General features: G+C 54.6%; 4 protein-coding genes and 1 non-coding gene across 5 annotated transcripts; all 5 read right to left on the bottom strand.

Annotated features, from left to right (window-relative positions):
- Nucleotides 1–1,709: 1,709 nt before the first annotated feature.
- Nucleotides 1,710–4,607, bottom strand: CHGG_06347 (uncharacterized protein; the record flags this gene model as incomplete). The annotated part of the gene is made up of 6 exons (XM_001222441.1): nucleotides 1,710–2,168; nucleotides 2,228–2,354; nucleotides 2,455–2,747; nucleotides 2,946–3,035; nucleotides 3,151–3,556; nucleotides 3,925–4,607. 6 exons carry the CDS (start codon nucleotides 4,605–4,607, stop codon nucleotides 1,710–1,712), a joined length of 2,058 nt encoding a protein of 685 aa, XP_001222442.1.
- A 569-nt stretch (nucleotides 4,608–5,176) lies between these two features.
- Nucleotides 5,177–6,164, bottom strand: CHGG_06346 (uncharacterized protein; the record flags this gene model as incomplete). The annotated part of the gene is made up of 2 exons (XM_001222440.1): nucleotides 5,177–5,496; nucleotides 5,594–6,164. The coding sequence occupies 2 exons, from the start codon at nucleotides 6,162–6,164 to the stop codon at nucleotides 5,177–5,179; spliced, it is 891 nt and encodes a 296-aa protein (XP_001222441.1).
- A 953-nt stretch (nucleotides 6,165–7,117) lies between these two features.
- CHGG_06345 (uncharacterized protein) lies at nucleotides 7,118–8,354 on the bottom strand (the record flags this gene model as incomplete). Its single annotated transcript, XM_001222439.1, has 2 exons — nucleotides 7,118–8,055; nucleotides 8,150–8,354. The coding sequence occupies 2 exons, from the start codon at nucleotides 8,352–8,354 to the stop codon at nucleotides 7,118–7,120; spliced, it is 1,143 nt and encodes a 380-aa protein (XP_001222440.1).
- A 547-nt stretch (nucleotides 8,355–8,901) lies between these two features.
- Nucleotides 8,902–8,974, bottom strand: CHGG_11367. The gene has a single exon. It is a non-coding gene; the product is annotated as a tRNA-Met (tRNA).
- A 40-nt stretch (nucleotides 8,975–9,014) lies between these two features.
- CHGG_06344 (uncharacterized protein) lies at nucleotides 9,015–11,009 on the bottom strand (the record flags this gene model as incomplete). The annotated part of the gene is made up of 5 exons (XM_001222438.1): nucleotides 9,015–9,079; nucleotides 9,300–9,611; nucleotides 9,673–10,135; nucleotides 10,194–10,308; nucleotides 10,366–11,009. 5 exons carry the CDS (start codon nucleotides 11,007–11,009, stop codon nucleotides 9,015–9,017), a joined length of 1,599 nt encoding a protein of 532 aa, XP_001222439.1.
- Between the last annotated feature and the right edge of the window lie 1,499 nt (nucleotides 11,010–12,508).

Below are 12,508 nucleotides of genomic sequence, written 5' to 3'. Positions count from 1 at the left end.
CACCAAGGACAACCCACCCACCAGCTCCACCAACCACCCACAACCAACCACCACCGGAAGGACGAGGACCAGCAACCCGGTTATTCCACCGCCGACGGTCACCACCCACGCGCCACACGTACCCAAGACGGGCGTATACCACCGGTACCCAAGGGCTGGCCGTTGCCGGACGGAGTGGGCCGGGGACATCCGGGACATCCGGGGTGGCCCGGGGGTGGCCGGTATCCGCATCCGCATCCCTATCCCACATCCGGGACGGGGTGAGAGTTGTTCGGGTGGGGATGCAAATGAGGGGAACGCGCCGTGGACGGGGTGGGGATTGGGGGGCCTGGTGGTTCTGGTTCTGGTTCTGGTTCTGGTTCTGGTAAGGGTGAGGGTGAGGGTGGTGGACAGGGGGGTATGGGGATGGCGGTTATGGGGGTGGAGATAGTTTAGGTATGGTCATGGGGGAGGTGGCGGTGGTAATTATGGTGATGTGCAGAGTGATGGTGGCTTATGACCATGGTGATATGCCGGGCGGGCTGGAGGGGGGTAGGGGTACGGATGGCAGCGGCAAGGGGGTCGAAGGAGTGGAAGTGCGTGCGGCTAGGCCGACGAGATTTGGGACTCGAGTTTTCGTGAGTAGGATGAGTGATTCTGGGCGGGACGGCTCACCGGTAGGCAGATTAGTCCGTAATAGCTCGTCGTTGAGCCGTTCTTGCGTGGTTACTCATGGTGAAAGGTTGAGCGGGTGAAGGGTACAATGTTAATTAAAGAATCAAGACCCAGACAAGTGGTAGTAATACGAGTGCTATGGACAGAGGGCTGTGTTGTGAATTGTGTTTGTAAGTTCACCACGAGTGTGAGCGCTTTTGTTGTTGATGTCGGAAAAGGGGTCAAAAGGGGCTGTTTAGGATTGCCACCAGGACAAACCGTGAACCCAGTATTAGGGGTTCGCTGTTGAATGTTTACTTTCAATTCTTATGGAATATATCTCTTCTACTGCACGGGCACTGGCTTGGATTGGCTTCCAGTCTTCCATTAATCATAGAGAAATGAAGGCACCGGATGCTTATTGTCACACTGCAGCGAGCTTCTAGTAGTGGGATATTTCGGGGGTAAAAGTGCCATATTCTACAAAGGAAATAGAAAATGTCGAGCCGATCCCGAAGCTGTTCTGCCTCGGACATAGTCGAGGTTATTTCAAGTGGATCCTTTAATAGTGGTATGGCAGTGGAAGTGAAAGATTTGATAAAGTGGGATGGGGTTTTGCCTGCTTGGACTTGTGAAGTGGTGCTCGACTTGATTTAAGTTGAATAGGTGCCAGATCCCTCCGGAGTCAAATGCAACAAAACCAATTTACATGGAGATTTCTTACCAACGAGCATAAGTTAGGCCTATTATGAACAATGGGAGTATTAATTTGTAGTTTGCATCATAAGAAATTGAAGAAATCTAACAGTTTGTGCGAAACATGCACTTGATCCTTCTCTCCTTGATACCGACGCCAACCAGATCGTGTTCGGTTCCGGAAGAGTCGGCTGCATCGAGGTTGACAAGTTCTTTTGCCAATTAGGCTCTTCCTTGTACATACGCACCTTGGTTGTTCCCAAGTCTTCTTTGACAGCATGAACGTCGACAGCTAGATATGTACTTGATTGTGAAACATCACTTTCCACACCCCATGGGCCATCGGGGCCATCTTGTCAACGTGTGAACTGACCCTAGGTTTAGAAAAGCCTGAAAAGGCCGTTTTCGCGCATGTGTATAACCATATCATACGTCAAACTTCCCAGCTTCCCAAGCACATCTCGTACCTCCTCCTTGTCTAGCCAATCGGGGTGCTTGCAAATGGCCTCCACGACAACATCCCTTAAGCCTCTGTCATCCTCCACAGTAGACATATACACCTCCTCCATGGCCTGAAGGAAATCAGTGATGTCGACGGAGCTCGCAGTAGCTGTCTTGAATTGTCGAAGTGCGACAGCCTTCAGCCCGTGGATCAGGTACTTCTCTGCCAAGGCGTAAACCCGCGCATGAGTGTAAAGGGGCCCCTCTGCTGGGTTCTCGACGTCGGTTTCGTGTCCGTCCATTCCTGGGTCATAGTTGAAGTGGTACAGATAATGTACCATGATGTGGACAAGGCGAGGATTATCATCTGGGAGGTCGATCTTTCCTTCTTGTGCCTCCTGCTATTGTGTTAGTTTGGCGTCGTTGCTAGTTTGCTGGTGCGTGGACTGTCACTGACCTTGAAGCTTCCGCGGCAAGCTGCCGAGAAGAAGTCGGACTGGGTGCATACGACGGCCCTATGCACCTTGTATTCTTTTCCTTGGCAGGAGATGACAAGATCCGAGTACTCCCCGCTAGTATAGAGCCTATTTGGAGCACCATTGTCAACACTTAATAATTCCAAAGAGGGAAACGACCCACACAGGGAGAGAGAAATAATCAAATGATAGGGTAGTCACGACATACCCTTTTAGAGCATCTATGAGAATTTCAGAGGTCTCGATCGTATCAATCGCATCCATCATATCAAATTCGGCCGTATCGCGGGCTGTGGCTGTCTGGGTCGCTGGGGCGGCATTTTCAGAAGCTGCCGGCAATGGTGTTGTCTGGGCAACAGAGTGTGCAGTTGCTGCCCTCGGTCCAAATAATGAGGTGGTTGTCGATCCAAATATTGAGCCAGTGGTCGGCCCAAATAATGAGCCGGTTGTCGAGTTGGAGGTACGGGCCCCATAGGCATGCTGAGCTGAGTCACGGCGATGCTGTTGAAGCGATTCCATGCTCCCAAAATAGCGATCGCACTCAGCACAGTAATGCATTTGAGCGAGTTTTGGAAAATAATGTGTTTGACTGAATCGTTAATTTGTGGGCTACGTTCAAAATTCAAAATTTCAAACGCTGCGGTCAACATGAAGAAAGTTGCAACTTGCAAGTGCGGCCTGACAGCCTAACACACGCACCTGCGCTCCTGCACTCCTGCATACCCCAATGGTCGATTTGTCACGTGGCTTCAATCCATTGACAACCAGTCGGTTTGAGCTTTTCAATTTCTAGGATTAATCAATCAATTCAAATTCAAACATTGGGGTTTGAGGGTAGTTCAAAGTTGAAATGCGCCTTACCACTTCACCAGCTCGACGGGATGGTATAATCCGCCCAATTCACCGCTGCATCCCTAAACACCTCGATCGAGCCCTCCACACCATATGGCCCGACAGCCCAGACCCCCCGCTCAACCAAGTCCGCCCAATGGCCTAACAAACGCTCCAGGCGCTGGGGCCGGTTCGGGTCCCCCCCAAACGGCTTGAACCCATGCTGAAACAGCTCATCGGCCGCCATATTCCGAACCCCACCACCACTGGTCAGACGCGCGCCGTACAGACCAAAAGGCAGCAACATCCGGAATCCCTCCTCAGTCGCCTCGGGCTCGGAGCGGTTGACGCACTCGGTGTAGACCCCCGGCGGCACACGCGACGGGAACGCGACGCCGTGTTCCGATCCGTCGTCCCAGCGGCCGCGGAACGAGGGCAACCGCCAGCCGGAGACGTCGACCGGCGGCGCGCCCGCGTGGCTGAAGAACAGGTACACGGGCGGCACGACCCCGTCCGGCTCGGTGCCGTGCCAGTGGCGCGCCTGCCGGGGCATGAAGTGGGTGAAGGGCTGGGCGGCGGCGAACGCGGCCGCGTCTGGCGGGGGGAGGGAGAGCCCGGGGGCGATCTGCCGGATGTGTCGGGGGCGGCGCGCGAAGGCTGAGAAAGGCGCGCGCGAAGGAAGGGGTGGGCGATCTTGGCTGCGTCCAGGGCTGCTGATGGAAGTAAGGGCTCGCCGCTGGGACGGTTGTTGGCTGGGTTGTCCGGGTCGTCATCGATCGTGGTCACGCTGCTCTGCCGACGCCGCACCTCGATGGCGCCGCAGAGCTGGTCCCATGCCGCGACGCACCCGGCTACCTGACCCTCGCCATACGGCCGCCACTCCCAGTTCCCGATCTTGAGACTGCCGTATAGCCCCGGCTCTTCGTTGTTGGGAGAGGCGACGACCTTGCCGAGGCGGATCAGCGCTATCCAATGGGAGAGGATCGTTTCCAGGTGATGCCAGCACTGCGGATGATCGTCCACCGGGAACGCACACTCGGTGTCGTCTGGGTGTACAAAGAAGCAGGCGAGGTGGCGGCGCTGGTGGTAGAGCATGCCGCCGCCCGACTTGCCGCCGCAGGCGTCCGGGTGGGAGTAGTAGAGGCGCACGATGGAGTCCTCGGGTTCGTCCTCGAGGTCAGCCGTCTCGTTGGCGAAGAGGCCGTTGAAGTTGCCCCAGTCAGGGCCGGGCATGCCGTCGACAAAGTAGAAGAGCGGCGCATCGGGAGTGCGTGCCGCGGTGAGGAAGTCGGCCACCGAGGGATGGAGCCGCTGGCGGACGGCCTCGGCCGCCTCACCGAATGTGCTGAAGTAGATGGCCTGGTTGCCCTCGCCAGCTTCGTTGAGCCGGCCATCAGCCGCGAGACAGTAGTCGATGAGGTAGTTATGGAGAGCAGCGCATCGCGCGTGGTCCATGCCATCGAGGTCTTCCCGTGCCGGGTTGGTGGGCGTGACGAGCTGGTCGTCGATGTTGGGCAGTTGAGACGACATGGCGTCGTTGAATCTGAGTGATCTGAATCAAAAGAGAAAAGGAGTGAAATGATGAGGCAGTTGCGGCAGTTGGGGATCAATGCCAAGACATGGAAACCGTCGACCAGCAACCAATCAAGTCTTATAAACTCTTTTCAACAGTGAGTTTTGTTGGGCGCATCGTGGTGTTGCTATACGCTCCCGGGTGTCTCATTTTCCGGCGGCCCGGAGCAGCTGGTTCGTCCAGCCGTGTCCACTCTTTTTTCACTTGTATTTTGTTTATTACATACCTAGGTTGGTCATCTTGTTTAAGACGTGTTAGCACCATCATTACAACATATCACACGTCGCTTTAAGTGTGAGTAGTGTGCGTCTAGGCATCAATTGAGAAGTCTAGACATCTACGAAGTGCCGTGGTTTAAACTGTGGGAATCTGAAACCACACGCAGCTAGAAACGGTGGTCCAAACTACGTCACATGGTCCTTCCGACTCCTTCGGAGGAAAACACTCTCTGTATCATGTCCTCCCAGGGTTCCAGCCGCATACCCCAAGGGCCAAGGACGTAACTCTCCACAGCTCGTTCCACCAGTCAGTACCAGTTCCCGTAATCACGGGTATTTCCGGGCCGGGAGAAGGCGGTCGGCACGGTGCGGCGGAGCATGGTGGTGCCGGGGACCGGCTTGAAGAGCTGGCGCGGGTTGGCGGGCTTGGTCCAGTTGGGGCGGCAGTACTGGTTGCAGTCGTGCTGGCTGAAGAAGGAAATGATGCCGTCGCGGCCGAGATCGGTGACGCCGTAGTCGCCGTTGCTGGAGAGGATCACCGGGTCGGATAGGACGAGCTCGTGCTGGTAAATGCCGCCTTGCAGGTCGCAAAGCACGTGGTTTCCGCCCGAGATGTGGTAGCTGAAGTCTATTTCATGGTAGCAGAAAAATGTTATCAGTCAGACCGACTCAGTGGACGTCACGGGTTGTTGTGATCCATGGATCAGTGTTAGGGTTTCACCTACGGCTCAAGGCCTGCATGACCTGCGGCCACCGCCCCCAATCGTCCATCCAACCAGTGTTGCTGTTGAACTTTTTGTAGTTCTGGATGAAGGGCTCAACCAGGGCTTTCTGGCCAGCCCGGGAACACGGCTTTTGGAACACCCACACCGCGGGTACGTTGATCTTGACGGTCTTGTTGACCATATTCAGCTCATTGAAGCGGTTCACAATCTCCAGAGCTTTATCGACCGCCTTGATGTCGAGAGCAAAGTATTCAGCTTCGAAGACAACGCCCGTCTTGAACCATTTCAAAACGCAGGCTTGGCCAGATCGTGTGCCGCCGGTGTAAACTCCCCTGGCAACCCAGCGAAAAGCACCCGATGCGAAAGGATTCTCGAGGTCATCTTCGGAAAAGTCGGCCTTTGTGGATTGATTGTACCGGCCGCTGTCGGATTGCTCGAGAGCAGGCGTGTCGAAGGAATGACCGTGAACGCAGCCGGCGCATCGCGACAGCCCAATACCTTTGGACCACTGGTTGGAAGTGTACGAGGTCTGGGGAAGGTCGCGCCCGCAATCCGCACAAACGCGACCCATGATGGGAGAGTGCCTCGTCAGGAATGATGGATGGTATGATGGATGGTTACAGAGGATGTGAATCTGTAGTGGAATGTGGACTCTCGCTAGAGCGGGGTAAACTGTAAACGCACCCCCTTCCGGGGTAAGACTGTAAGTAGCTGTTGGAAAACCAACAGCCACGATTCCAAAGTTATCTCACAAATGATGGGGACTTGCAACAATAAATTTGAGGTGCTCTTGAGCAACTCAGAAGTGATCAATTGATCTCTGAGTCTACCCTCTTCTCCTCTTAGAGTTCTTCAGAGCAGGTGGCTCTATTGTGACGAACCTACTTCAGGACCCTGTCCTGTTAGGGCTCAGCTTCGGTTGAAGGTAATCTCTCAAGGGTGCTTAGGTTCGGTGCAGCCAAAAGGTGCACAACAAAGGCTTGTCTCAACAGTAGGCTTCCGAGCTTGTAGCGAACTGTAGTTGTGATTGCTAATTGGAGAACTCCCAGAGCTCTCCAGAACGAGTGACTATATACCTATCTAAGTCCTGTGTGCTCAGTGTGCTCAGTTGTACCCTCCAACTGAGCTCACTGAGCCACTCATGTGGGTTCCCTGATTGGTTTGTTTAGCGACTGGCCTGTGGTTCCGCCCGTCGGCATATCCGTGACATTTATCCTAAATCTCTCCTTTGTCTCCTTAAGGTAACCCGTGGTCATCCGAGACTTTGTGGTGCCAAATGCCATGAATCCGTTTCTGGTACCTTGTCCGTTTCCGGGTGTCATGACCGTTTCCGGTGCCATGACTTTCCAACAGTAGCTCCTGCCATCATTGCTCAGATGATAGAACCAACAAACAGGTCCCGTTACAGCCTAACTACATTCAAAGGATGTACACATTTAACGCTGTTCAACGACTCTATTCATATGCCATCCAACGATAGCTAGACTTATAAGCCAGGTTCAGTTAAAGTATGCACTTGGTAATCTAGCTGTTCTCCAGGTTGGGATCCCAAATCCTGTCTATCAGCCACTGCACTGGGAACTGCCGTGGCGACGAAGACTCCGGCAGCCACAGATACCAGTCGTCCTCATCTCTCGGGGTTAAGTTGTTGGTCATTTTGACGCATTCCCAGTACTCGGGATAGAAGCCACTCGACTCCCAGTCAAGGATGGAAACAATGGTCCAAGAGCCTTCCTCGTCCTGGCGCACCATGATGTTTGCCGGGCGGATGTCTCCGTGGGTGAAGGTGACTTTTGCCGGGGATGTGGGCATCAGAAATCGCAGGAATTGAGTGTACATTTGCGAGGCGGTTGTGGAGCCAGCGAAGATGAAATCTTGGAATTGGCTGACATCCAGGACGGGCTTGTGGCTGATGCGTACAACTCGTCTTCCATCTTTGCAGCCCTGGCCGCCTATCCCACCAAGCGGCGTGTTTGGCGGAAATGGAAGGGATCGGAGGTCGATGAGGAGCTTGTCAAGCTGGGTGCTGATGGACTGTTTCTGGGCGTCATCCAATTCAGGCCACACTTTCTGCAAGTTGAGGCCCGAGACGAAAGAGGTGAACAGCAAGCCATACGGCCCGATGCGGATCACGCCATGTAAACGTGGCGCCGGGAAGCGCGGCAAGTGTTCCTGTAGGTACGGCAGGGTCCGATATTCAGTTGTGATGAGCTCCTCGAGGGTGACTTTCGCGACGATTCCGTCGCTGACACGGAAAACCATGCAACAAGCGGCCCACGGGCTTTTGTAGAGTACTTCGCTTTTATCCAATAGCTTGATAACAGCGCCGGAGAGTTGTCTATAGCGTCCGAGAAGATTCTGGAGCTCAGTAGACAACTCGCATACAATAGTTGCAGAATCGGTACTGTGAAGCCTGGAGCGGATGTCATGGCTGGGAAGCCGTCGCGGGGTTTTCCGGCAATCTAGGTACGTATTCCAATTTAAATCAGGTCCGGGTTCGCAAGGCGAGGGAGACTTTCATGTAATTAGGTATTGAGTAATATTGAGCATTCTCACCTCCTTCCCTGAACGACTTGAGGTACTTAGGATATGAAGAGGATAGAAGGTCGCCGATGTTGGCCTCGGGATCCTTCAACAGCTCTTTTTCCATACTGCGCAGCACCCCGATATTGAATCTGGCTGCAACCGTCTTGTGATTTGTCTTTACCACTCGATTGCTGGACATTTGACCAGCTGGCATTGAGCTCTTGGTTCCGCCCATGTCAGCCGTCAACCTGCAACGGTGGATGGCGAAACGATGGACCTAAAACTGCGCGCCCAAGTGGTTTGGTTGGAGACAGTGATGTTGGGTAATTGTGGCATCCCAAGAAAAACGAAGAGAAAATACGAGTATTATCACGACCCGGGAGAGAGAAACTAAAGATGGCCGATGGATGTTGGATGATGGATCATGACTCATGAAACGATATGATAATAGATGGAGCGCGTAAGCCACGACAGGCAGGTAAAACGTTTTGGTGCGCGACCAGGCCCCGGGGGAAGTGCAGGTACTCAAACTTAAACGTGCAGCTACGATTAAGGATGGGGATCATGGATGATGGGGGCTTCCTTTCACAGCTTTGCCTAGAGTACACCTTCCTCCTTGAAGCTAGTCGACAACGTGAAAGAACATCATGTGTGGCAAGATGATGTTTTTTAATATGCGGAAAGAATCCCAACAAAAAGTAAGTGGTGATAGTCTCTTATGAGAAGCATAGAAGATGACCTAATAAGAAACAGAATAACTACAAGTAAAAAGTAAAAAGATGTGGACACGGCCGAAATCGAACCAGCTATTCCGGCGGATAATGAGACCCGGGTGTACCCTTACACTACGTGCCCAGTGAAACGACTTTTCAAAAAAGGCTTATAAACCTAGAGTCTAGGGTGGCGAAAAGAGGTCGGCATACGGGCGAGAAACCGAGGCATCATGCAGGTGGGCTGGGGCTCCTTGAGAAGGACAAGTCTTTAAGAGGTACCTAGCAATGTATGTGCCCATGTACATACAGCAGCAATGCGTTAATAAAAACCTAGAATCTCCCCAATCACATTCCGATAGATGCCCTGGGGATCGAACCGCTCCCGAACAGCCTTGAAGCGAGCGAGGTGCTGCATCTGGTTAGTAAGATATCCAAACTACCCCTATCGGTCTGGTTAAAACACCCACATTTGGGATCCAGGTTCTTGACCGATCGAGTAAACACTTCGCGGGTATTCTTGGTCCCAGTGCGGGCGGCACGGGGAACTCGTCGATGAGCGTGTTGGCTACTCTGTGGTCTTTGGGTCACGGTCAGTTCAACAGTGGTTCCGGATGCTTTATACCATATTCCCTTACAGAACTGCTCGTTGAACCGCTTGTGGTCGCCAATGGTAGGCCGGAACGAGGGAAAATCAAACATGATGGCGCCCTTGGTCCAGTCGGCCCCGTCGGTCGTGTTGTACGTGACCTGGCCGAGGAAGTCAAAGTAGGCCTTGCCAACTGCCGTGCTATTAGCATCTCACTTACTACTTGTCTCCTGGGAGCTACAACAACAACTCACACTTGATGTTGATCCCGCTCCGGTACGTCGAGGTCATGACGATCCCCTTCTTGAGCTCATCGTCAAACAGCTGCCGGACCCTCTTCAACATCTTGTTTGCCAGCGGCATGGGGAACGCCAGCTCCATCGTGTAGCCCGCCAGGCCGTACTCCCACTCGGCCTTCTGGTCCGGGTACAGGCCGCCGATGAGGACGTCGTAGTTCCACCCGTAGACGGGCCACTCCTTGATCTCTTCGTTGGTCGTCTTCTCGCGGAAGTTGGGCTTCTCCCACAGGCCAAAGAATATCTCCTCGGCCAGCATGTTGGACGTGGGCAGGTACTTGCCGCTGTCGAGCAAGGTACGGGCGGCGATGGCCTCCAGCTCGGTGACGGAGAAGGTGTTCTGGAAACCTTCCTGGGGGGTCGAGTTGGAAGGCACCGGATCGTAGTACCGGTGGTGGAACTTGCGCTTGTATGGCCACCACTGCGTTCCGTTAGTACCAGACGAAGGTGTTGTTTGCTTTTACTTATGGACCACGCACCCAGAGATTGGCGGTTGCGTACGGTGCAATCATGCCATAGATATCCCCGTCGAGGACGTCCTTCTCGTCGAGCCTAAACTTGTCAGCCACGCCCCCTATTCTCTCCCTCGCGTACCTGAAGTAAACAATCACTCACGTCGCCTGCTTAGCATAGACCTTCGTATCCGGATACACCTGCAGCTGAATCCTCGCAATAATACCCAACAACCCCAACGACGTCGACGCCGCCAACCACTCATCGTCCCCCTCATCCCTCACCACCCTCCTCACCTCCCCGCTCCCATCAATAATATCCATCGCCAACACCCCCGCCGCCACCATACTCTCCTCGCGAATCGACGACCGATGCGCCCCCATCGCCACGCTCCCCCCGAAGCTGATATTCCAATTCGTCAACGTATACCCCACCGACGCGCCCCGCGCGTGCAAGTACTCGGCCAGCTGAAAAAAAGTCGTCCCGGCCTCCACCCACACCGAGCCCCGGTCCGCCCCCGCGGGCAGCGCAAACTCGGAGATGGCGTTCACCTGCTCCGTCCGCACCACCACCGTCCACGCGTCGCTGCACTGCGTGTCGTACCACATGTGGCCCTTGCCGGCGGCGCGCACGCGCCCGACTGCGGATGAAGAGGAGGAGGAGGAGGCGGCGGCTGCAACTTCTTTGACCACCGCGGCCATGTCGGCGACGCTGGTGGCGTTGTGCACCCGTGATACGTTGTAGCAGGACGGGAAGCCGGGCCCGTCGAACGTGTTGTATTCGAAGGCTGCCGCCCCGGTGGTGGTGAGGAGGGCGGCGAGGAGGTGGGGGAGGGAACGCATGTTGGGTGGTTAGTCCACCAAGCGGTGTATTAGGGGGAGGTGTAGCTATTGTATAGAGGTTGGAAGCGGGGGCCTTCAGGTGGTGAACCTGCAGGTGGTAGCCCCTAGAGGTTTAGAATTTTAGGTGCGTAGAGACAGCCGTACTCGAACCCTCGACACGCTCACGCCCCGGGTCCAAGGACATCTTGTGTAATTCCACGGCCACGTCGTAGCCGCGGCTTCAACCCTCGCCGGAGCCCAGGACAAAACATGTGATACTGGGCCTGGCTCTTCAAGGTTGCATTCTGCCCGAGGGACGCTGAGGGCAGGTTGGCACAGTTGGTAACCGAAGGGTGCGTGAGATCATCCGTCCATAGGGATCAGCCGCACTTGTTATGCGAGGGACGAACAAGGCAACTGAGTAGCCCGCTCGCCCTGCGGCATGCAACGACGTTGGGAGGATTGGTGATGCCAAGTCGGCAGTCCTCCTCAAGGGGGAAATTCTCCGGCTGGGCAATGTCACTCCCCGCGAATCCACGCTGCAACCGCCTGGTTGGAGAAACGCGGGGAAAGACGTACATACAAACGAATGAGACCGAGCTCGGCCAATCATGGGAACAGGTGAGACAGCGATCAACAGGGGAGGGTCCATAGAGAGTTAACCCCTGGTTTGAGAGACCATCAACATCGCCAGGTTGAATGTTATGAATGAGCGTGACAAATTGCCTCGCTTAGTTTCCTATGTCTTGAGTGAGTTTTCATATGAGATTAAATATTTCAACACAAAATTGTTCTACGTTATGGTTGGGGCAGATAACCATCCCAGAGGTAGATCTTATAAGTGGTTCAATGCGAAGAAAGGCCCAGCCCAGCAAGATTAACATATCGTAACCTGCGTCTTATCCAGCTTCAGCGGATCCTCGGCTAGGTCATTATCCCGTACGGATTCGTAGACATCGTCCTTTTCAAAGGGGCGGGGGTAACCAACAATAGAGAACATGCCGTGTCCCCTGAACGCACCAAAGATAGACTTCTTGAGCACCACGCCATCGATGAACCCAACCCTTCGGTATCGTTCATTGTCACCCACCGGCTCCAAATGAGCCCAAACCGCTGCTCAACAAAACCCTCTTCCAAAACGTGTGGCAGCCGGCAGAGGAAGACGACAATCAGCTTCGTGGCATCGGTCACAGCACCCTGATCCTCAAAACCACCCTCCACCCACACACTCTCACCCCTTAACTTCACCTGGACTACCACCTCCGTCACCTCCGACCGGCCCGGTGCACGCCCGAACAACGAGTGCAGCTCTGGCGGCCGGTCCTGCCTAGGCCGAACGGACACAACTCTCAACAGCGGCGCCTTCAACGTAAGACTCCCGCCATTCAACTCGGCCATACGGATCTCGATCTCTCTTCACCGTCGCATGACCACAATACTCCGCCAGCGCCTCAAAGTCGGCATCCTCGCCTTCCAGTGCGCTCTCCGCGTGTACCACTCATATAGCGGGACTGCACGGG

This window comes from Chaetomium globosum, genomic scaffold, assembly GCF_000143365.1.
Source record: "Chaetomium globosum CBS 148.51 scaffold_3 genomic scaffold, whole genome shotgun sequence".
In the NCBI taxonomy this organism is placed as follows: domain Eukaryota; kingdom Fungi; phylum Ascomycota; class Sordariomycetes; order Sordariales; family Chaetomiaceae; genus Chaetomium; species Chaetomium globosum.
This window is presented reverse-complemented; position numbering and strand designations above follow the sequence as displayed.